This window comes from Hemicordylus capensis, chromosome 1, assembly GCF_027244095.1.
Source record: "Hemicordylus capensis ecotype Gifberg chromosome 1, rHemCap1.1.pri, whole genome shotgun sequence".
NCBI lineage: Eukaryota > Metazoa > Chordata > Lepidosauria > Squamata > Cordylidae > Hemicordylus > Hemicordylus capensis.
In genome coordinates, this window is record NC_069657.1 from 353,407,532 (window position 1) to 353,428,651 (window position 21,120).

The 21,120-nt window shown below is 41.5% G+C and overlaps 1 protein-coding gene across 7 annotated transcripts in view; it reads right to left on the reverse strand.

Moving 5' to 3' along the window:
* The window catches only part of REPS1 (RALBP1 associated Eps domain containing 1), a 77,956-nt gene that overhangs the window by 49,252 nt on the left and 7,584 nt on the right, over window positions 1-21,120 (reverse strand). For 6 of the 7 annotated variants that reach the window (XM_053289470.1, XM_053289436.1, XM_053289452.1 and 3 more), the window contains exons 3-4: window positions 16,587-16,780; window positions 3,307-3,460 (exon numbers count right to left, since the gene is read on the reverse strand). In XM_053289470.1, coding sequence (XP_053145445.1) covers window positions 3,307-3,460; window positions 16,587-16,780 — 348 coding nt within the window. The remainder of the gene's footprint in view (window positions 1-3,306; window positions 3,461-16,586; window positions 16,781-21,120) is intronic. The other variant, XM_053289443.1, reaches the window with a different exon arrangement.

The following is a 21,120-nucleotide window of genomic DNA, read 5'->3' on the forward strand; positions in this document are numbered from 1 at the left end:
ATAGCTCCTAGGTGTCGTCTCCGACCTGCTTCAAAATTAGCAGCGTGGTATGCAGAATAATTACAGGAGCTGAAGCAGCAAGCTAGACGACTAGAGCACAAGTGGAGAAAGACTCAATGCATATCCGATAGATTACAACACAGAGCACATTTGAAGATCTATGCTCTGGCAACACAAATGGCAAAGAAGTGGTTATTTTCTGCTTCTGCAAGTTCACATCCAGCGAAGTTGCCTAGGGTTGCAAGCGAGCTAGTATGTGCCCCCCTCTCCCTTGAACTCAAATTTGGAGCCTTCCATCAACCGCTGTGACATTTTTAATGATTTTTGCAGATAATATATCTTGTATTCGGGCTGAACTGGATCTCACATTTATTGCAGAGTCTAATAGGGAGGTGTCCAGCAACTGCTCTTATGGGATCAGACTGGATCACTTTCAGTTTGTGACTCCTGAGGATGCGGACAAGCATCTTTAGACTATATGTCCTATGTCCTACTACCTGTTCTCTTGACCCTTGCCCAACTTGACTCATTTCATCTGCCAACTGTACCATCACAGAGTATCTGGTACATATTATAAATGCTCCTCTGAGGGAGGGCAGAGTGTCCCCTTGCCTTAAGGAGGCTATTATTAGACCTTACTTGGAGATACCTACACTGGATCCATCAGAGTTAGCCAATTATAGACCTGTCTCCAATCTTCCATGGTTTGACAAGGTAATGGAGAGGGTGGTGGCCTCAGCTCCAGGCAGTCTTGAAGGTAACCGATTATCTAGATACATTTCAAACTGGCTTTTGAGCAGGCTATGGGGGTGAGATTGCTTTGGTCAGACTGATGGATGGATGATCTGCATTTGGGTATTGACAGAGAGTGTGAGACGGTTGATCCTTTTGGATCTCTCGACGGCTTTCGATACCATTGACCATGGTATCCTTCTCGGTTGCCTGAGAGAGTTGGGATTGGGTGGCACTGTTTTAGAATGCTTCCATTCCTATATTTCTGGCAGATTCTAGATGGTGTTGCTTGGAGACTGTTGCTCGGCAAATCGGGAGTTAGTGTAGCAAGTTCCATAAGGCTTCATACTGTCTCCAGTGCTTTTTAACATTTACATAAAACTGTTGGGAGAGATCATCAGGCAATTTGGTGCAAGCTGTTATCAATATGCTGATTACATCCAAATCTATTTCTCCATATCAACTTCATGAGGTAATGGCATAACATCCCTAAATGCCTGCCTGGAGGTGGTCATGGGCTGGATGAGCGATAAACTGAAGATGAATCCAAATAAGACTTTGAGGGAGTCAGAACTTGAGAGATTGCTTAGATCTGCCTGTTCTGATTTGGGTTACACTCCACCGGAAAGATCAGGTACACAGCTTGGGAGTACATCTGGACCCAAAGCTCTCTCTGGTCTCTCAGTTTGAGGCAACAGCCATGGGTGCTTTTTCTCAGCTTCAGCTGATACGTCAGCTACTCATTTCTGGAGGAAAGTGACTTTAAAACAGTGGTACATAAGCTGATAACCTCCAGGCTTGACTACTGTAATGCACTCTATGTGGGACTGCCTTTGTACTTGGCCGGAAACTACAGTTTGTGCAGCATGTGCCAGCCAGACTGGTCTCCGGGCTACCCCAAAGAGACCATATAACACTAATCTTAAAAGAACTGCACTGGCTGCTGGTATGTTTCTGAATGAAATACCAAGTGCTGGTTATTACCCATGAAGCCCTTAACAGTCTGGGCCTAGCATATATAAGAGACCACCTACTTTGTTATGAACACCCTCCTATTAACATCATTTGTGTATGTGGGGGAGCTCTGGTTATGAGCACTACTGGCTCGTTTGGTAGCTACTTGGGACTGGCCCTTTTCTGTGGCCACCCCGAGGCTCTGGAATGGACTCCCTGTTAAAATCAGAGTTTCTCCATCTCTGGCTTAACACACACTTGTTTTCTCAGGTTTTAATTAATTTTAATTGTTTTATATCATAATTGTTTTACTCAAAAGAGCCTTTAAAAGAACCCTTAAGACACATTTTTAGCACGGTTTTCAGTAATCTTTGAATGTTTTAAATTGTTTTAATTCGTTTTATAGTTTGTTTTATTGTGTTTCTATTGTATTTACTGTTAACCACCTATAGCAGGACTGCTCACCTTTGGACCCCATCTGTTTTTGCACTACAACTCCCATAATCCCCAGCCACAGTGGCCAATGGTCAGGGATTATGGGAGTTGTAGGCCAACATCTGCAGGAGGGCCAAAATTGAGCAGCCCTGGTCTAGAGCCTCAGAGACATGCAGTATATACATTAAATAAATAAATCATTTTATCCTGTTTTTATACTTGTTTTATTTAACATGTACATCACCTAGGGATGCACATGTCAGACAGCATAGAAATGTGATTAATAAAATAAATATTTCTGCAATTTCCTAAATCACTATACAGGCAACATATTTAACTACAAAAGGGTTTTGTTTCTCTAAACAATGCTTTGTAAATGTTTAGCCCCATTTTAACATCATTCATCTCCCATTCTCTTATCTCGTCACTCTCAAAACCAGATTTTGTTCATAAAGGATGCTTTAAAGTGATTGAAATGTATGGTTAGCTATCAACTTACAAGTATTATCCTGAGACAAATTCAAGGACTTCCTTTTACAGTTGTGAAGCTCTATTTAGAACCGCACAAATCTGACCCTTAACTGTTAGTCTACTACTTCCATCATCCCCAGCCACAGTGATCAGCTGTCAGGGATGATGTGATTTGTAGTCCCACAGCTGGAGCACCAAAGTTGTGTAGTCCTGTTTTAGAGCTTTAACCTGAAGCTTCACTAGCCTGGGCTTCAAGTGCACACATGAACAAAAAGCAAATTGGCTGTTCAGCTTCATAAGAGACAAAAGTCCTTGACAGACAGGTCCAAGGAATAGGGCTGGGCCAGAGATACGAGGTTCCCCAGGAAGAAATCCTATGGAAATGAACAGCCTTCAGTAAAACAGAATGTTTCCCAACAGTCCCCAGGCCATTTAAAGAGTGGACCTGAACAATGATAATGGCAACTTCCTTTTCTTCTACTTGCATTAAGTGTGAGAAAAAGAAGATGCCAGAGTCATTATTCAAGGTCCATTCAAGCCAAACTTGGAAGGGCCTAGAGGTGTACCAGAACTTCCCCAATGTAAGCTCATACCTCTCTAGAGGAAGAAGCCTACTACACCCACTGGACGTCACTGGCCTACATGGTTCTCTCTCTTTTACAGTCTACAACTTCAGGCAACTTTTGGAGCATAATATAAGACATTAGTTTATACCTGGCTGTGCTTCACTAAAGGGAGCCCAAAAAGGCCCCGGTCCAGCAAGAGATCGTTCATTATTCCCTCCACTGGGATGGCGGCTGTGCTTCCTCCAGGTATGTGGAGAGGTTGGTGGGGATTGCTGTGGTGAAACAACTGGAGACGTGGACTCCTAATAATAATAAAAAAGGAACTTTTACAAGAGTAAACTATGCAGCACACAATGTATTATCTAATGAACACCACTGCATTCAGAATAATTTCAACAATCTTAAAAAAAACACAGGTACAGTTTAAATACTGGATACCACCATCACTATCAAAAATGGCTGGGCATATTAGACCTTTTCATAAATCTTGAGTATAAATCAATTTATATAGTTACCCAGTATGGATAACTAATTCCAATATTTAATCATGTTAAATAATGCCATTTGCTTTTGTGGTACAAGCTTATCAGCACCCAGATATCAAAAGATGTAAGTTCATTTATATAATCCGATTCCATCTTGACCTCATTTTATCACTTTCAGAAAGTGATGACATTTGTTATTTCTGAGATGGCCAATATTTACTAGCTAACATATGTTGCTTTTAAAAGATACATCCTGTCCTGAAGTTCTAGTACTGCTACTGCTACTACTAATACACCATTTTCCAACATAATTCACACAGAAAGTCAACAAGGAAGTTTTTTATTCAGTTATTTAATCCTAAATTACTATCTATGCTTGATTTTTTTAAAAAAATTAAAAAATGCCTTCAAAACAAAGCTAGTCACTAGAGGACATATGAAGCTGCCTTAGATGGATGAGTCACCTAGCTCAGCATTGTCTACACTGATTGGCAGCAGTTCTTCTGGAGGTCAAGAAGAGACCTGGTGGAGAGGAGAGCTGGTCTGTGGAGAGGAGAGCTGGTCTTGTGGTAGCAAGCATGACTTGTCCCCATAGCTAAGCAGGGTCTGCCCTGGTTGCATCTGAATGGGAGACTTGATGTGTGAGCACTGCAAGATATATCCCTCAGGGGATGAAGCCACTCTGGGAAGAGCAGAAGGTTTCAAGTTCCCTCTCTGGCTTCTCCAAGATAGGGCTGAGAGAGATTCCTGCCTGCAACCTTGGAGAAGCCGCTGCCAGTCTGTGAAGACAATACTGAGCTAGACAGACCAATGGTCTGACTCAGTATATGGCAGTTTCCTATGTTCCTATGTTGTTTCCTATGTCCTTCTCGGTCCTACCAAGAGATGCTTGAGATTTAACCCCATAGAACTATGGTCCCTCTACATGGTGAGAGTAGTGGCACTGGTAATCAAAAGTGCTCATGAAAAACTTAATGGGATCAAGTTTAGCTCTTCATATGGAAAAGCAGAACACACTACACAGAATTGTGAAAAACTGAATACAGTTTGTTCAGACACAGACACAGCCCAATTCAAGACCTGTAGAAACAGAATGTCAAATGCTTAGTATGGAAGCACAACCATGAGTTTATGATGGTACTGACATTGCTATGACAGCAGAGACATATTGGATTTGAAAAACTTTAAAATGCAGTATGTTATTTTGCGACTGTGCTATGTTTAAGCCAGCTCAAGGCAAATATTAATCTAACAGTAATAAACTGTACATATATCATAAGTGCTATCTCTATCATTAGTGAATTGATCAAAGCAGAAGGAACTTGTAAGAAAAACAGGCTGCTTACCTGTAACTGATGATCTGGGAGTGATCCGCTGACATCCATAACTACGGGTACTACACCTATACAGGACCTCACAGGTGCAATACTTTAGCTCTTCTTGGTGCCCGCATTCTGCCTCATGTGCTCATGTTCATTACATAAGGTGGTCAGAGCACCATTTTCCCAGTTCCTGGACTGCCAAAGATGACGATCATCCACAATATTTTTTGAGAAGTGTAGTTCTCCTTAGTAGTATTTGTATATACCTTCTAACTACTGCAGGAGGGTGGATTAGGAGGGTCTTATGGATGTGAACGGATCACTCCCAAATCATCAGTTACAGGTAAGCAACCGGTTTATCTGGATCATGATCTGTTGACCATCCATAAGTATGCGTGTTTAGCTAGCTCCCTTAAGAGGAGGATGCAGTAGTTATTCTAACACCCTTCTTTTTAAACACACTTCTCCCAAAGCCTTCTTCCGTTGCAAAGCAGAGGTCAGTGCAATAGGGTTTTATAAAAGGCAAAGCCGTGCAAATGACTTGGAATTTTATGCCAGGTAAGTGAGCTGCAGATGTGGCATAAGCATGAGTAGAGTGTGCTCTGATTGTTCTTGGTGGGTCTACCTTCCATTTATATGCCATCAGGATTAGCTCTACAAGCCAATGTGACAGGTGCTGCCTAAAGACACATTGCTCTTTAGATTTCCCTTGTAGGAAATGAACATAAGTTTTAATCAGCTGGAATGACTTGGTGTGATCCAGGTAATACAGCAGGGATCTATGCACATCAAGTACATGCACTGACTTCTCCAGAGGACTGGCAGGATTGCTGAAGAACGTTGGAAGCCCAATATCTTGATTTAAGTGAAAGTCTGATACTATTTTTGGTAGGAATGTATGGTCCATATGCATCAGTACCTTATCAGGGTATAATCTCATAAACAGTGCATCTACACACAAAGCCGTTCATTCGCTTACCCTGCAGGCAGTGGTAATGGCTATAAGAAACACAGTTTTGAAAGTAACCAGTTGGAGCGGGGCTGTAATCATAGGCTCAAAGGGCCTTGTAGTCAAAGCAGATAGGACTAAGGATAAGCTCCATCAAGCTATTGGTTGTCAAGTAGGCAGGTACAAATTAGTTAAACCTTTGAGGAAACTTTTACTATCAGGGCGCAAATATAGATTTGCCATCCCATCCAGGATGCATGGCTGAAATAGCTTGAATGATACATTCACCAAATCGTCTGTTTTCAGGGATGTACGATACAGGAGTACCTCCCTGATGGCCTGCAGAGGTATAAACCCAGCCAAATTTGTGTATGCAGTAAATCGCTTCCATTTACAAGTGTAGTTGAGACTCATGGATGGTTTATGCTGATTCAGTAACATATTGTCTAGAAGCCTATTCACTAAGCTGTGAGCCTCAGCATGCCTATGTCTGGATGCAACACTTGACCTTTGACCTGAGACAGGAGATCTGGGTGTTGAGGCAGTCTCTGGTACCTGTGCTATCTGCATACCAATGGAAACCAAGACTGGCAGAGCAACCAAGGCGTTATCAATATGCAAGGCACATGGCTGGTAATTAACTTCATTACTACTTGTCCTAGCAGAGGTTGTGGAGGAAACATGTACACGAGGCCTGAGTTCCAGTCCATCTAGAATGCATCCCCTAGGGATTCTGGGTCATGTCCCAATCGGGAACAGAATTTCCTGCATTTGGTGTTCTGAGAGATAGCAAAAAGGTCTATTACAGGATGGCCCCAGGCGTTGAATATGGGTGTCAAGTATTTTGAGTGGACTTACCATTTGTGGTGGTGTTGATTCATGAATGACCTGCTTAGGCTGTCCACCAGCACATTATCTGTGCCCTTTATATGGATTGTTTTTGGGCGAATCTGGTTGAGAATGGACCAGTGCCACTGTAGACTTAGGGCACACAGTGACCTGGAGATGGTGCTCCCTTGCCTGTTGATATATGCAATGGAGGTAGTGTTGTCTAGTTGTAGTTGAACCAAATGACCTTTCAGGAGAGGTAAGGCGGCCTTCATTTGCAAACACACAGCCAGGATCTCTAAGAAACTGATGTTGTAGCAGTGACTGCTGCTGAGACCATACCCCTTGTACTTGATCTTCTTTGCAATGAGCTCCCCAACCAGATAGGGAAGCATGCGTGGTAACCCAGCTCAACAGTATTAGAGCTTGAAAGGAGACCCCCTCCTGAAGACTGGCTGATTTTGTCCACAATTCAAAGACTTCAGTACAGGAAAAGGGATGGCAAGATGTAGATGCTGACTGTCCATGTTGGGACACAAGACAGATAGGAATCATAGGTGTAGCATTCTCATTTTCAGATGTGCGTAATGCACTATTGAATTGCAGGAAGCTATTAAGCCCAGAAAACGCTGGATTAGATGAACCCGCTGGACCAGATGGACAGATAACTCCTGGATAAGTTCCTTGATTAATTGGAATCGCTCTACTGATAAGTATGTTCTTTTTGTGTTGTATTCAAAACCCTGATGTAATTTAAGGTTTTTACTGGTTTTAGGTGAGACTTTTTCCAATTTACTTGAATCCCCAGATTGTGGAAAAGATTCAATACATAAGACATTTGAGAACACAACTCTTGTGTCTCTTGCTGCCAAGAACCAATCATCCAGATACAGAAAGATTGTGATTCCTCTCTTACATAGATCTGCCACTATAACAGCCATGCATTTTGTGAAGACCCTTGGTACTGTTGATAGTCCAAATACTTTGTACTGATATACTGAATCGCCCATGGTAAACCTCAGGAATTTTCTGTGATCTTCTCTGATCCCAATGTGAAAATAAACAACCTTGAGGTCCAATGTTGCAAGCCACTAATTCCTGGAGTAACAGTGAAATTATGTCTTGCAACATCATCATTCGGAACTTTTTCACATGGACAAACATCATTTTATGTTTAGTTGATGCAAGTTCATAATGGGACAAATGCCTCCTCACCATTTGGGGATCTGAAAGTAACGTGAATAGGAACTGCCCCGTCATCTCATCCACCACACAGGGGCAAAAGCCCCCTTTCCCAACAAGTCATTCACTTCTTCCATCAGAGATGGTGTTGCATGAGTATCTGACTCCCATGAAAACTGGCAGGGTCTTGAACTCTATAGCATAACTGACAGTAACTATCTTGAGGACCCCAAGGTCCAATGTTATGTGGTGCCATGCAGGGGCATAGCTTGCCAGTTTGATGGATCTGGCAATTAAGAATGTTATTTGAGATGCCAGTGAGATGGAATTGGCAATAGGCTGTTGGGTTGGTGGTGGGCTTGAAGATGTATCAAAGATGCTGTTTTGGCACCTGTGACTGCTTATTGTGTGTGATACTTGCTCTATACTTGCACATTTGTTATATGGTTGGTAAGGTTTTCTATACTCTGTGATCAATCTTGCTGTTTATAATTGGATTGCTGTTTAGTGTTATATCTTGGAGTATGAAGACAATAAGGGCACTATGAATGATTTAGTGGTGAATTTTGATTTATTTATTTTTAATGGTGGAATCTGATGGTAGAATCTGTTTCTTCACTGAAAAGGCCCTTACCTTCAAAAGGTAAGCCCTCTATTTTTTCTTTCAGGTCCATTTGTAATGAAGCAGAATGGAACCAGGCATGGCTTCTAATGGATATTGCAGTAATCATAGAACTTGTTTCTGTCTTTGCCAGATGTTTGGCAGTGCTTAGTTGTTGCTGAGTTAGTGCTGTTGATTTTGCCATGGTCTCAGCTGAAAGCTTTTTCGATTCTTCAATGGACAAGTTATCACAGTCTTGCTGAAGGTTTTCCCATAAGGAATGACTATATTTTGCCACACAAGCAGAGTAGTTGGCAACCTTGACAGAAAAGCATGTTGTAGAGAACACCTTTCATCCCATGACATCTAGTTTTCTGCCTTCTTTGTCTGCGGGTATGTTATGTGCCATCTGCCTGACTTTGAAGATGTGGCACAGTCAATCATCAGTGAATTGGGGAGATGTTTTAAAAGCTAAATATTATCCCTTTCCTGGACCCAGTAAAGGCACTCTAGCCTTTATGATGTTGGGGCAAACATGTGTATAATTTCCCATGCTGATTGAGCTGCTCGAGAAATTGGTAATATAGATAATGCCACCGGATGTGCTGATTAAGAGGTTGATAAAGTCATGCACTGGGTCCTTGATATTTGTTGTTTGTGTTTTCAAATCAAGGCCTAGTGCCTCCACTATTTCCTTGACTTGTAAATGGTAGACTTTTAGTTCCTCTGCTGGGGAAATAGTAGGCACTGGAGGAATGTCTGGAGAGGGATCGGAAGGATGTTCTGTGCTTTCGGAGTCTGGTTCAAAATCTGAAGAGTCATAACCTCCCTCTGAAGATATTACTGTTGGTGTAATTGCATTTTACCTGAAGAGGTGGTTTTGGAATTTCAGTTACAGGAGCTGCAGTTTGAGTAGTAGTACTCACCATTGTGGGCACAGAAGATAGTAAAGTGGGCTCAGCTTCAGGAAGAGCTGAGGTCTGAGTTGCTGAAACAGCAGTAGTTGGCACCCCCTTCAGGTGATTTGTGGAAGCATCACCAGCAGCTAATGATATAAATGGCACTGGGCACGCCAATGTGGAGGAGAGCAAGAAAAATCTATAGCAGACTGGGCCTGTGTCGGCCTTGGTTGTTGTGCCTTCCAGAGCCTATACTCTCGATAATTGTAGGGTACACTCGGGAAGTCATGTCTATCCCCCCTCTATTAGAACCCCATGAAGAGGGTGCAGGAACACAGTGTGAGAAACCACAAGAATGCCATTGGGATGTACTTGCCAGAGATGCTGCCAGATGTGAAACTGCCAAAGCAAAACTAACAGGAAGGCGTAAAAGACTATGGGCAGTAGTGAAGATGGTACATATAGGAGATAACGAAGTTGTCTTTGGTACCATGACTGGTACCTCTGTAACATCTTGGTCCTCATCTGGATCCTCACCCAAGCCTTGTGACAGGAATCCCTTGAAGGTCGAAGCTGATCTGCTATCATTGGAGTCTAGGATAGAAAACAGCACTTTTGCAGTCAAAGGATCTAGTGCAGCATCCAAGCCTTGACTGTCATCTTCAATGTTAAATGTTGGTGGAGGTGGAAATCGTTCACAACGTCGAGGCATTACTTGTTTTGAGGCAGTGAGAACTGGAATATTCAGCTGAGCTGAAGTCTCTCAGTGATGATGTGTCGGTGGAGATGGAGACTATCGATGTTGTGGAAGGTGAGAGCGATGTTAGGCATTGCGTCCTGAAGTTGATCACTCAATGTAGAGGGCTTTGGTGTTGTGCGCTGTTCAGGTGAACGCCTGTCCTCACTCTCTTTCAATGTCATAGACGATGTTGAGGCCTAGGTGTGCTTCTTATGGGAAGCCACACTGAAACCCAGTTGGAGACAGCATCTTGTCTGATGTTGGTGCAGGCGATAGGTTCCGATTCTTATGCTTCTTTGGAGCTAGAGCCAAGGAGTCCTCATCCAAGGAATGTTTCTTCTTGTGTTTAAGGTGATGCTGAGTAGGAGTACCTCCAGGTGGTAGGGGAGGTTTAAATACCGGAATTGAAGAAGCACTGGATTTTGAGGGTTTAGACTGCTTTTTTTCTGCAGTCCTCAGAGTTCATGTTGGTATTGACTTCAACATAGACTTTGATGTTGATGGAACATCTGGTCTCGGCACTGAGGTATGTCAGTATGTCATCATAAAATGCCAACTGCAGTCTGAGTGCCTGATTATTTCTTGTTTGGGTAGAGAATGACAGACAAATTTTGCAAATAGCGGTATTATGTCATTCACCCAGGCAAAGCAAACAGGAGTCATGGCAGTTTGTCAATGGTAACTTGACAGAAAGAATAGTCGACAAAACTATTCAAGCCAGTTAAATCAATAAAACCACTCAAACAAAAAAGGAACCTATCCAAGTCAAGGAGCAATGAAGACAACATTTTTATGCTACAGCAGTGAGATAGAAACTGGGAAAATGGCACCCGACACCTTATATAACGAACATGCCAAGTGCATGAGGAAGAACGTGGGCACCACGAAAAGCTATAGCATTCCACCCACAAGGTCCTGCACAGGCTCAGTACCCATACTTATGGGTGGCCAATAGATCATGATCCAGATCCCATATTACTAGATACAATAATCAGGATTAGAAAGCATGAAATAATAGCACACAAACTGAGTGTTATGTCAAGATAGCATACTCCCCTCTTGAAACAAGAACCTGAAATGAGCTAGTGATAACTGCTTGTTCAAAGACAAGCAGAGAATCCAACACCCCAACAAGCAGAGAATCCTTATCCCTTTTTTATAAAATCTGTGCAAATCACTTTGGGAACTTTTGTTGAAAAGTGGTATATAAATATTTGCCATATATAAAGCAACTGCTGGCCAGGAGCACAGCCTAGTGGCAGCCATCAGACAGGGAGGGCAAGAGAAAAGGCAAGAAGAGAACAAAAGGTGCAGATGCTCTGCACCTGGTTCAGCTAGTATATATATTCTTCTCCTCAGCAATCAAGAACAGCTTCCAACCAGTAACAGTTGCATCCCAACTGTCCTTACCCATCACAGGCTCCTCCCCCCCATCTGCATATGGAATCCCCACTGCCCAATCACCATGGTGCTTCTGCTACCACAGGCTCCTCCTTCCTATCTGCATATGGAATCCCCACTGCCCAATCACCATGGTGCTTCTGCTCGCAAACTCTCATGAGAGCTTCCACACACGGGATTAGCCACGGGTACGCTTTAGAGAATTATAGATAGGCAAAAGCCTACATACAGGCTTTTTAAGCTAGGGGAAAGCTACTTGTTTCCGAGTACAAAACAGACAACCAATGCAAATTATGCAAGGTTGAGATAACATGCTCCGAATGAACAGTCTGCCACCTTGAAATGCTTGCATACCAATTTAGTCACAGCTTTAAGTAGCTCAGTAATGATTCAACAACTGGGCTTCATCCTCAGATACACTTCAGGTCAAATCAGAAGTGGATCATAGTGGTATATACTATACAATAGAACTGCCCAGACTCATGAATTGTAGTTGAGTTTAGAACAGCAGTTATTTCTTTGAAAGTTATGCTGCTATCCTGATGCCTGTGTTTGAAGCTAATAAAGCAAGGCTTTAAACAGCTCTTAATGCTGTGTTGCGTTTTACGATAAAATTTGCTGCCAAGACTGTGCTACTTGCACCATCAGTTAGCAGAAAGGCTACAGAAATATACTAAGTGCCTTAAATTCAACTAAGCCCAAACACACAATATTTACAGGGGGTGGGGGCAGGGTGGAATTGATTTAAATCAAACTGATTTAAATCACGACTTAAATCACTAGCAGGGTGGATAAAAATCAAAAAAATCTGATTTAAATCAAAAAAATCTGATTTAAATCAAAAAAATCCGATTTTTTTTATTTAAATCGGATTTTTTTTATTTTTATCCACCCTGCTAGTGATTTAAATCGTGATTTAAATCAGTTTGATTTAAATCAAATCCACCCTGGGTGGGGGTGACACAAGATTTCACATTTCCATTTGCCATGGCAAGTATTTCTTCACTCTCAAGTGGTGAGGCTGATGAGAAGAGCCTCAACCTCTCTCCCGAGCTTGAAATGGGGGAGTGGGTGGGATCATCCTCCAAGTTGCATTGAGCTTCAGAGGGCACAGCACACCTACCAAGAAGATCCCTGCTCATTTGTCCAGCCCTAAGCTGGGGAGGAAGACTACAGATGGCTGTTTTGGTGCTGGACAGGTGAGTGCTCTGAACACCCTTTTGCTCTGGTTCTGGAGAGGAAAGTTGAGGCTGGTTGCTTTGGCACCGGGCAGCAGAGGTGCCTCAAACATTTTGCTCACTCAGTCAAAACCATCTCCTGTTCTCCTCCCAGTTCTAATCTTGGAGTTGGAAACAAGGGGTGGGAAGCAGTGTTCCCTTTAAAGGCATGTGCGCTCACATGGTTTTTGATGTCCATGCTCTTAATTTTAGCTCCCGCTCAGGTTTAATCAGGAAGGTTCCATTCTGAATGCATGTGCACACGCACTGCCTTGATACTGCCACCTAGAACAAAACTCATTCCTCATACTGATGATTTTTTTTTTTTTTTAAAGAGAGAACACTGGTTGGAAATGATGCTTCCTGTAGATGTGGATATACACTAACCTGATACTACATTCCACTGAAAATAGTGGGATTTACTTCCAAGTAAACCTACATAAGACTGTGCTGAAGAGGAGAGGCAAGGTCCTGCTAATAACTCATTTTGACCTAGCTATCAAGAGTAGCAGGGAAATGCTTGACTAACAAGCAGAAGGTTGCCAGTTCGAATCCCCACTGGTACTATATAGGGCAGCAGCGATAGAAGAAGATGCTGAAAGGCATCATCTCAGACTGGTATGAGGAGGCAATGGTAAAACCCTCCTGTATTCTACCAAAGAAAACCACAGGGCTCTGTGGGCGCCAGGAGTCGAAATCGACTTGATGGTACACTTTACCAAGAGCGATTAAAATACGAAAACCCCTGCTGAAGCAGCTTGACCTGAGGCTCAGTGAGACACACTTTCAACTAAGTATGCTTAGGATCACACTGCAGAATAGTCCATTTCTATTCACTCAAGTAGACCTTTAAAAATTATTCAGATAACTTCCTCCCATACAGAATACTGGACTGGATTATTACAGAATCCCATACAGAATATTGGATTACGTGAGGTTTATGAATAGATGGAAGCAATTTCTCAGGACAGCTTTTTCTACAGTTTCACACTGGGGAATTCTTTTTTTTTTTTTTTTTAGAACTGCAGAATGTGGTCAAGAAAACGGCTACTACCCATTAACATAAAAAGCCTATTAAAAACACCAGGTCCTGTACATCAATAATGTGATATAAAATATAAATCTAGGTAGAGAACCCAAAAATCTGAAGTGTCAGTATGCAAACAAGTTAGGAAACAAATACATGTGAGAAAACATTTTCTAATGTAATAATTCACTTCAGAGTATGCTAATGGGGAAGACATTAGCTTGTGGAGTGTAGATTTTATTCATATATACCATGAATACTTAGAATGGGCAACACTGAGCCACAGAACTATTCTGGGTAGCAACCTTTGTTGAAAAGTAGTATATAAATATTAGTAGTCATAACCAGCTCTTGTGCCAAAGTTTCAGCAAATCAGAGACTCTGCCAAGTCTCATACTTAAGCGAGCAGTGGTTCCCAAACTTTGATGGGTAGCACACCCCTCCTAAAGAAAACTGCAAGTGTCCCCAACAACAAAAAATGCTCTGGTGCAACAACAATTTATTGTTTTACTTACATTTTGAATAAGAGGTATTGACGACCCTTTAGGGGCTTAAATTTTCACATCAATGTGGAAATATGCTCAATTAGTAACAGTGATAGTGAAACAACCTTACCACTGGGAGGGATACCATTGTTGTTGCTGTATAAAAGCAGTTGATGTTTCACCTCAACACTTGACAAAAGAGAGGCCTTGAATAGATACAAGACTGAACTACAGGGAACTATAATGTACCCCCAGGATTGCCCTCCAGTATCCTCCAAGGGTACATAAACTGCAGCTTGGGAATAACTTGTCTAGTGAATAGACTTGTTTGTTGACAATAATTACACCACAGAGAGCTTTTTGCATTCACTGAGGTTTTCCAATAAAAGTTAACCTGTATCATTTTGGGTTTTCCTTTGTTGTGCTTCATCTAGGGTACAACCATTCTCTATTGATTTATATTTAAATAGCAAAGCTATCCTTTCGCATGTACAACTGCCTGCTCTTTATGAAAGTAGGGAGATGGTTATCTACCTACACTTATATAAATGGGCCAAAACAGGAAACTGCATTCAAGGGAAATAGAATATGACTGACATAACCCATAACAGAGCCACAAAATTAAAATTTTCTGCAAGCTAGTAGGAACTGACATCTAGCGTTTTCTGTCTAGAATACACACAACCAGATACCAGCCAATTTCTAGGAAATCACAGGTGGTCAGAGAAGAAGCACTGTATGATGGAGATGGGGGGGCAGGGAGGAGGGTGGCATGTTCAAACATTTTCAGGTTGGCATAAGGCATAAACAAAGAGCTGAAATCAATCCAAGAAAGGGGCAATTATCAAAACATTAACATGGCCTAATCCATCATTAGCCACTTAATGGCGCAGCAGGGAAGTAACTTGCCTAGGGAGCAAGAGGTTGCCAGTTCAAATCCCAGCTTGTATGTATCCCAGACTATGGGAAACACCTATATCGGGCAGCAGCGATATAAGAAGATGCTGAAAGGCATCATCTCATACTGCATGAGAGATGGCAATGGTAAACCCCTCCTACCAAAGAAAACCATATGGCTCTGTGGTCGCCAGGAGTTGACACTGACTCAACAGTACAACTTTACAACTTTACTTTAATCCATCATTAGTTACTACTAGTAGCTAGATTTTCACAATTGCAAAAAACTGAAATAAAATCATTTCATCATTTCCTGAAGAACTTGTGCAGTTGCTTCTGAAATGAAACTTTCAGTTCCTCAAAGACTCATTGCTACATTAGAGAATACAGAGTTATTCTGAGAATGTTTCAAGACAGCACTCAATTTCTATATCTAAACTAGAAAATCATAGGCTTTGTAAGCCTAGCTCAATTAAAATTAGTCTCATAGGTGCTACTCAACTCAGTGAAAACAGCTTAGCATATATTTCCAGGAGTTTTATTGATTTGTGACTCCTATTCCCCAATACTTTGATTACACATTTTTATTTACCTTCCTACATTTTTTTTATGGCAACCCAGATGAATCATCACAGAAGTTGAACACAGATTCCCAAAACATCAAACAGAAAAACAGGGTGAGAAGGCCTAATGTGGCTCTGTATTGTGACCCAAAACACATTTACTGACGTAAGCTTTCAAATAATGTGTTTGGGATTTAGGTTTCAAGCAATGTTGATCTAATCAAAGTCTCTTCAATCAGAAAACACATTTGAAATACACCAATTTAGTCAAAAGACTATAGCTATGCAAAGCAAATAAGATCAATATTAATTTTATTATTCACTTTAGGTTAGGTTTGGTATTAGAAGCATCCTAATCCATGCTTTCAATATGGGAGCTTGCGCGTGCAAACACACACTCCATGTTAAAGAAAAAAGAATACAATTCTAAAGCACTAAGCAAGATCCAGAGACATTCGCCTGTAACTGAACTGCACTGAAACAGCTTAATGCAATTCCTGAAAAACAAAACACATTTTCAGCTGATATAATTATGAAATCAACACAACCATATGTTAAACTGAAAGACCAATTTGATCAGAAATATATAAAAGCAACTCTTGTCTTCAGCCTAGAATAAGCTAGAAGAAATGTTTCAGGTAACTTGTAAGTTCCAAGATCCTACAATTCTATTGTTTGGTATAACTTTGTGGAACACTATAAAATAAATGAGACATTGCTAAGCTTGCACTATCTTTCTTTGTACCTTGATATATTCTAGAACCACAGTATGAAAATACCAAAGAATAGTATGGGGGAAAAATAGTCTAGTGTCAGTCTTTTTCTTTCATTACCTGTTGATCTGTTGCTGGACGTTGCTGGACCACATCATGGCTCACAGAGCCTTTTTTAACTTGTATTCTGCCTGGTGGGGGAGGAATTGCACCTGAATAGGATGAGTTATCAGCATCTGAAGAATATAAGGATGAATGCCTCAGTTCCTGTTCATTCTTTGACATGACAAATCTGGGCAGGGGAAGGTCCTTGACTGTTAAAATAATGATACACATAATTATAAGAAGGTTAATTACATAATGCTTTGACTACCAACTAAAATGTGATTTTATTCAGAGTTGCAATTAAGGTTGTTTAATGTGCCTTTATGTACTTGCATATTATGATGGGATGGTAATTAAAATCATGGTAAGAATTGTGACAATTCAATTTAAAGCAAAGACACTTCAGAATGCGTCAGGCTGAGCTTGGAAACCACTTGAATTTTTTATGTCAGCAATTAAAAATATGCACAAGCATGTTAGCTGTTACTATAAAACTAAGTTTTCTCATCATCTCCAGAAACCTTTTGTAGTTCCCTTGCACTCATCTTTAATTGTAAGGTATAAATGTAACCTAGGTGCAGACTCAAAACAGGGTCAGCAACATTGTATATATGATGGCATCAAGGTTATTTTGTGTGTGATGGCCTGGGATCCTTCACAGGAAAATATGCTCCAGACATCAGTTCCTTCCAAGGAGACACCCCATATGGCCTCTTTTGTACAGATGGGAGCCCTCTGCCTCCTACTACCCTCTCCCCAAGGTAAGGCTTTTTGGTTGATTGTCTGACAGCAGCACACAGCATCTTCGAGCAAATGCCAGGGCCCCAGAATCCCAGGGCATGCACTGCCACTGGACCTTGCCCCCACTTAAAATCCTTCCTGGTTCTCCTATCAGTGTAGGTGCAGCTGGAGGCAGTGTTGTAATTTCCTTATAATGTCTGGGCCCCTGATGTAGCGTTGCTGAACCAACTCACAATTCTGAGCACCTCTGTTTTCAATTTTTTTGCGGGGGGGGGATCTTGCCCTAACAGTTGTGAAGAAAAGGCTAAAAAAGCAACTGTCTATTTAAAGATAAAAAATGACAAAGTAAATAAGGAATATCATATTTATCAGACTCTCAACTCTTCTCACACTTTTGAAATATGAAGCTGAATCAATTGGAGTTTTGGAGATCAAATTTCAGATCTTGACTGAGTTGTACAGGGGAGATACCCTTCCTCAGCATCATTCTTCCATAAGGGAACAGACTGCTATATTATACAATCATTGAAGCTACTAAACAGTTATCAATCATGTCTCAGCAAAGCACTGTAAGGCAAGAATAGCAATCACCAAGCATCAACTCAATATAAAGGGGCATAAGGCTTCTTAAGCAGAGAACAAAACTCAAGACCTGATTCAAACAGCAAATCTAGACAAAAAGAGGCTGCAGGCATCAATGGGAGTTTTGACTTATTTAGATAACAATAGAATCCCATCACATCAAACTACTTTTTAAAAAGCCCTTAAGTTTAAGAAGTGGTTTGCTATTCAGCTTGGGGAGCTGCATTTTTTGGGGGGAAACCCCAAATACTCCTCAGTATACTGAACCTGGCGCACAATTCTTTGGTTTGGTCAATGGGTTTCCAGGCACACTGACCAAATCCCAGAACACCTCAGGAGTACCAGAATAAATAGAAATCCCCTTCCTCCAACTTCTGCTGCTCCAACATAGCTCCACAAATGGCATGTCAGTCATTACCACATCATTTTGTTCTGGATTCAGCTCAAGCTTCTCACTTCTCCACTATAATCAACAGTTAGTGAGTAATGAGACAGCAGCTGGACCAGATGAAAAAACGGGATTGATTTCTATGTCATGTACATTTCTGATAGTACCCATCTCCAAACGTCATTTTTTCCTTGCCTTCTGAATTAGTAGTGACCTCCAAGGCCTTCAGAATAGAACAGGTTTTACATATAGGTGTATCGAATTATCTGCAGGGGTTCCATTCCCACCAATTTTCCCTGGTAATGAAACCGCAGATAATGAGGCATTAGGGCAATGGGAATCGGGTGACTAGGTTCCTGAGGTGGCTAAAAATGGGTTTAAAAGGGCTAAACACGGAGGAAATAGGGGGTGTCCAGCTCTGTGGGTCCCCAGCTGTCCAGCAATGCCCCCCAAAGGCAGACTTTTGCCCATTTCCCCTTTAAAAATCATGGTCCCCCCACTTTTAAAACACACCCACCCACCACAAAGTGGCTTCTTTCTTCAAAATGGCAGCCAGAAATGACCTTGGAGGTCATTTCTGGTCACCCCATTACCACAGATATGTGAAAATCAACCCGTGTTCGCCACTTCTCCCCACGTATGCTGAGGCTGGGTGTCAACTGCCCGGCCACAAAAACACAATTACGGGGACTGCATGTGCAAAGGTCCACTTGTGTATCCATTTTCATAGGAGGTAAAGAATATAAACATCTGCAACCAAGAATTATTTTAGTATATTTGTATACCGCCCCAAATTCATGTGTCTGAGCAGTTTACAAGACCAATTAAAACAGAAATTAAAACATTAACACAGTTTAAAGTCACAATTCAAGTTTAAAATGTGGGTTAATAACTGTGTCTTGAGCATATTTTTAAAAGTTGCCAGAGATGGAGGTGACTCTTATTTTGGCAGAGACAACATTAGAAAGAGAGAAGGCTTGTCCCCAAGTAGCCACCAGATCGGCTGGTGGAAATTGCAGGTGGACTTCTCTAGATGATATCAATGGGTGGTGGGGCTCATAGCATAAAAGATTTTCTCTTAAATAACCTGGGCCTATGCTGTTTAGGGTTTTATAGGCTACAACGAGCACCTTATATTTTGCTTGGAAACCTATTGGTAGCCAGTGTTGTTTTTTTAATATAGGACAGTGGTTCCCAAACTGGGGTACTGCAGATGTTGCTGAACAAATAACTCCCATCATTTACAGCCACAATAAATTGTAGCTGGGAAATGTGGGAGTTGTAGTTCAGCAACATATGAAGGACCTCATGTTGGGAACCTCTGATACAGGAGTAATGTGGTCTCTTTGAGATGATCCAGAGACCAACCTGGCTGCTGCATTTTGTGCCAATTGCAGTTTCCAGACTACATACAAAGGCAACCCCACACATATCCCATTGCAGTAGTCAATCCTGGAGGTTACCAGCATATGCACTGTTTTGAGGTCATTTATCTCAAGCAACTGACATAGCTGCATATCAACCAAAGCTGATAAAAAGCACTTCCGGCCACTGCCTCAACATGAAAAACCACGGAGAGGTTTGGATCCATAAGTACTCCCAGAGCACTTCCCCCAGAGCTCCTTCTGGGAGAGTGTAACCCTGTCTAGAATCAGCAGATTAAAACGGTCTCCTGAGTTCTGAAGCGGCATAATGGGTACTTTCATCTTATTTGGTTTCATTCTCAGTTTGCTATCCCTCATCCAGTCAGTCACTGCCTCCAGGAAGGCATTTAGGGAAGTTATGCCTTTTCTGGATGAAGCTGACATGGGAAAACAGATTTTGGTGTGATCAGCATGCTGATAACACCCTGCACCAAATCTCCTGATGATCTCTCCCAGTGGTTTAATGTAGATATTAAAAAACATTGGAGAAAATATGGAGCCTGGAGGCACTCTGTACAAAAGTTCTTGTTTTAAAGCAACAGACTTCAAGTGACACCTTCTGGAATCTGCCCAAGAGGTAGGAGTGGAACCACTGTAAAGCAGTGCCTCCCACTCCCAACTCTCTCAGATAATCCAGAAATATACCATGGTCAATGGTACCAGAAGTCACCAAGAGATCCCAAAGAGTCACACGCCCTCTGCGAATTCCCAGATGGAGATCATCCATCAAGCTGACCAAAGCAGTCTCCACCACATAGCCTGCCTAAAAGCCAGTTTGAAATCTGTTTTCTCCAAGACTGTCTGGAGCTGAGAGGCCACCACCCTCTCAATTATTTTGCTCAACCATGAAAGCTTGGAGGCACACCTATAATTGCATAATACTGAGGGATCCAAGGCAGGCTTCTTCAGAAAAGGTATAATAATTGCTTCCTTAAGACAGGAAAGCTTCCTGCCATCACTCAGGGAAGCTTTTATAGGCCCTCCTCAAAACCAGGGTGGATTTGATTTAAATCAAACTGATTTAAATCACGATTTAAATCACTAGCAGGGTGGATAAAAATCAATGATTTTTTTAAAAAAATAAAAAAATCCGATTTAAATTTTAAAAACCCAATTTAAATCAAAAAAATCCAATTTAAATCCAAAAAATCCAATTTAAATTTAAAAAATCTGATTTTTTTTATTTTAAAAAAAAATCATTGATTTTTATCCATCCTGCTAGTGATTTAAATCAGTTTGATTTAAATCAAATCCACCCTGCTCAAAACCCACTTTGCCAGATAGTATAAGCCATGTTGAAAAAGGGTCAAGAGGACAAGTGGTAGACCACATCACTCCAAGCAGCTTGACCACATCCTCAGGAGCCTCAGACTGAAACTGATCCAGTCTGATAATATAAGAGTATTCATTGGAC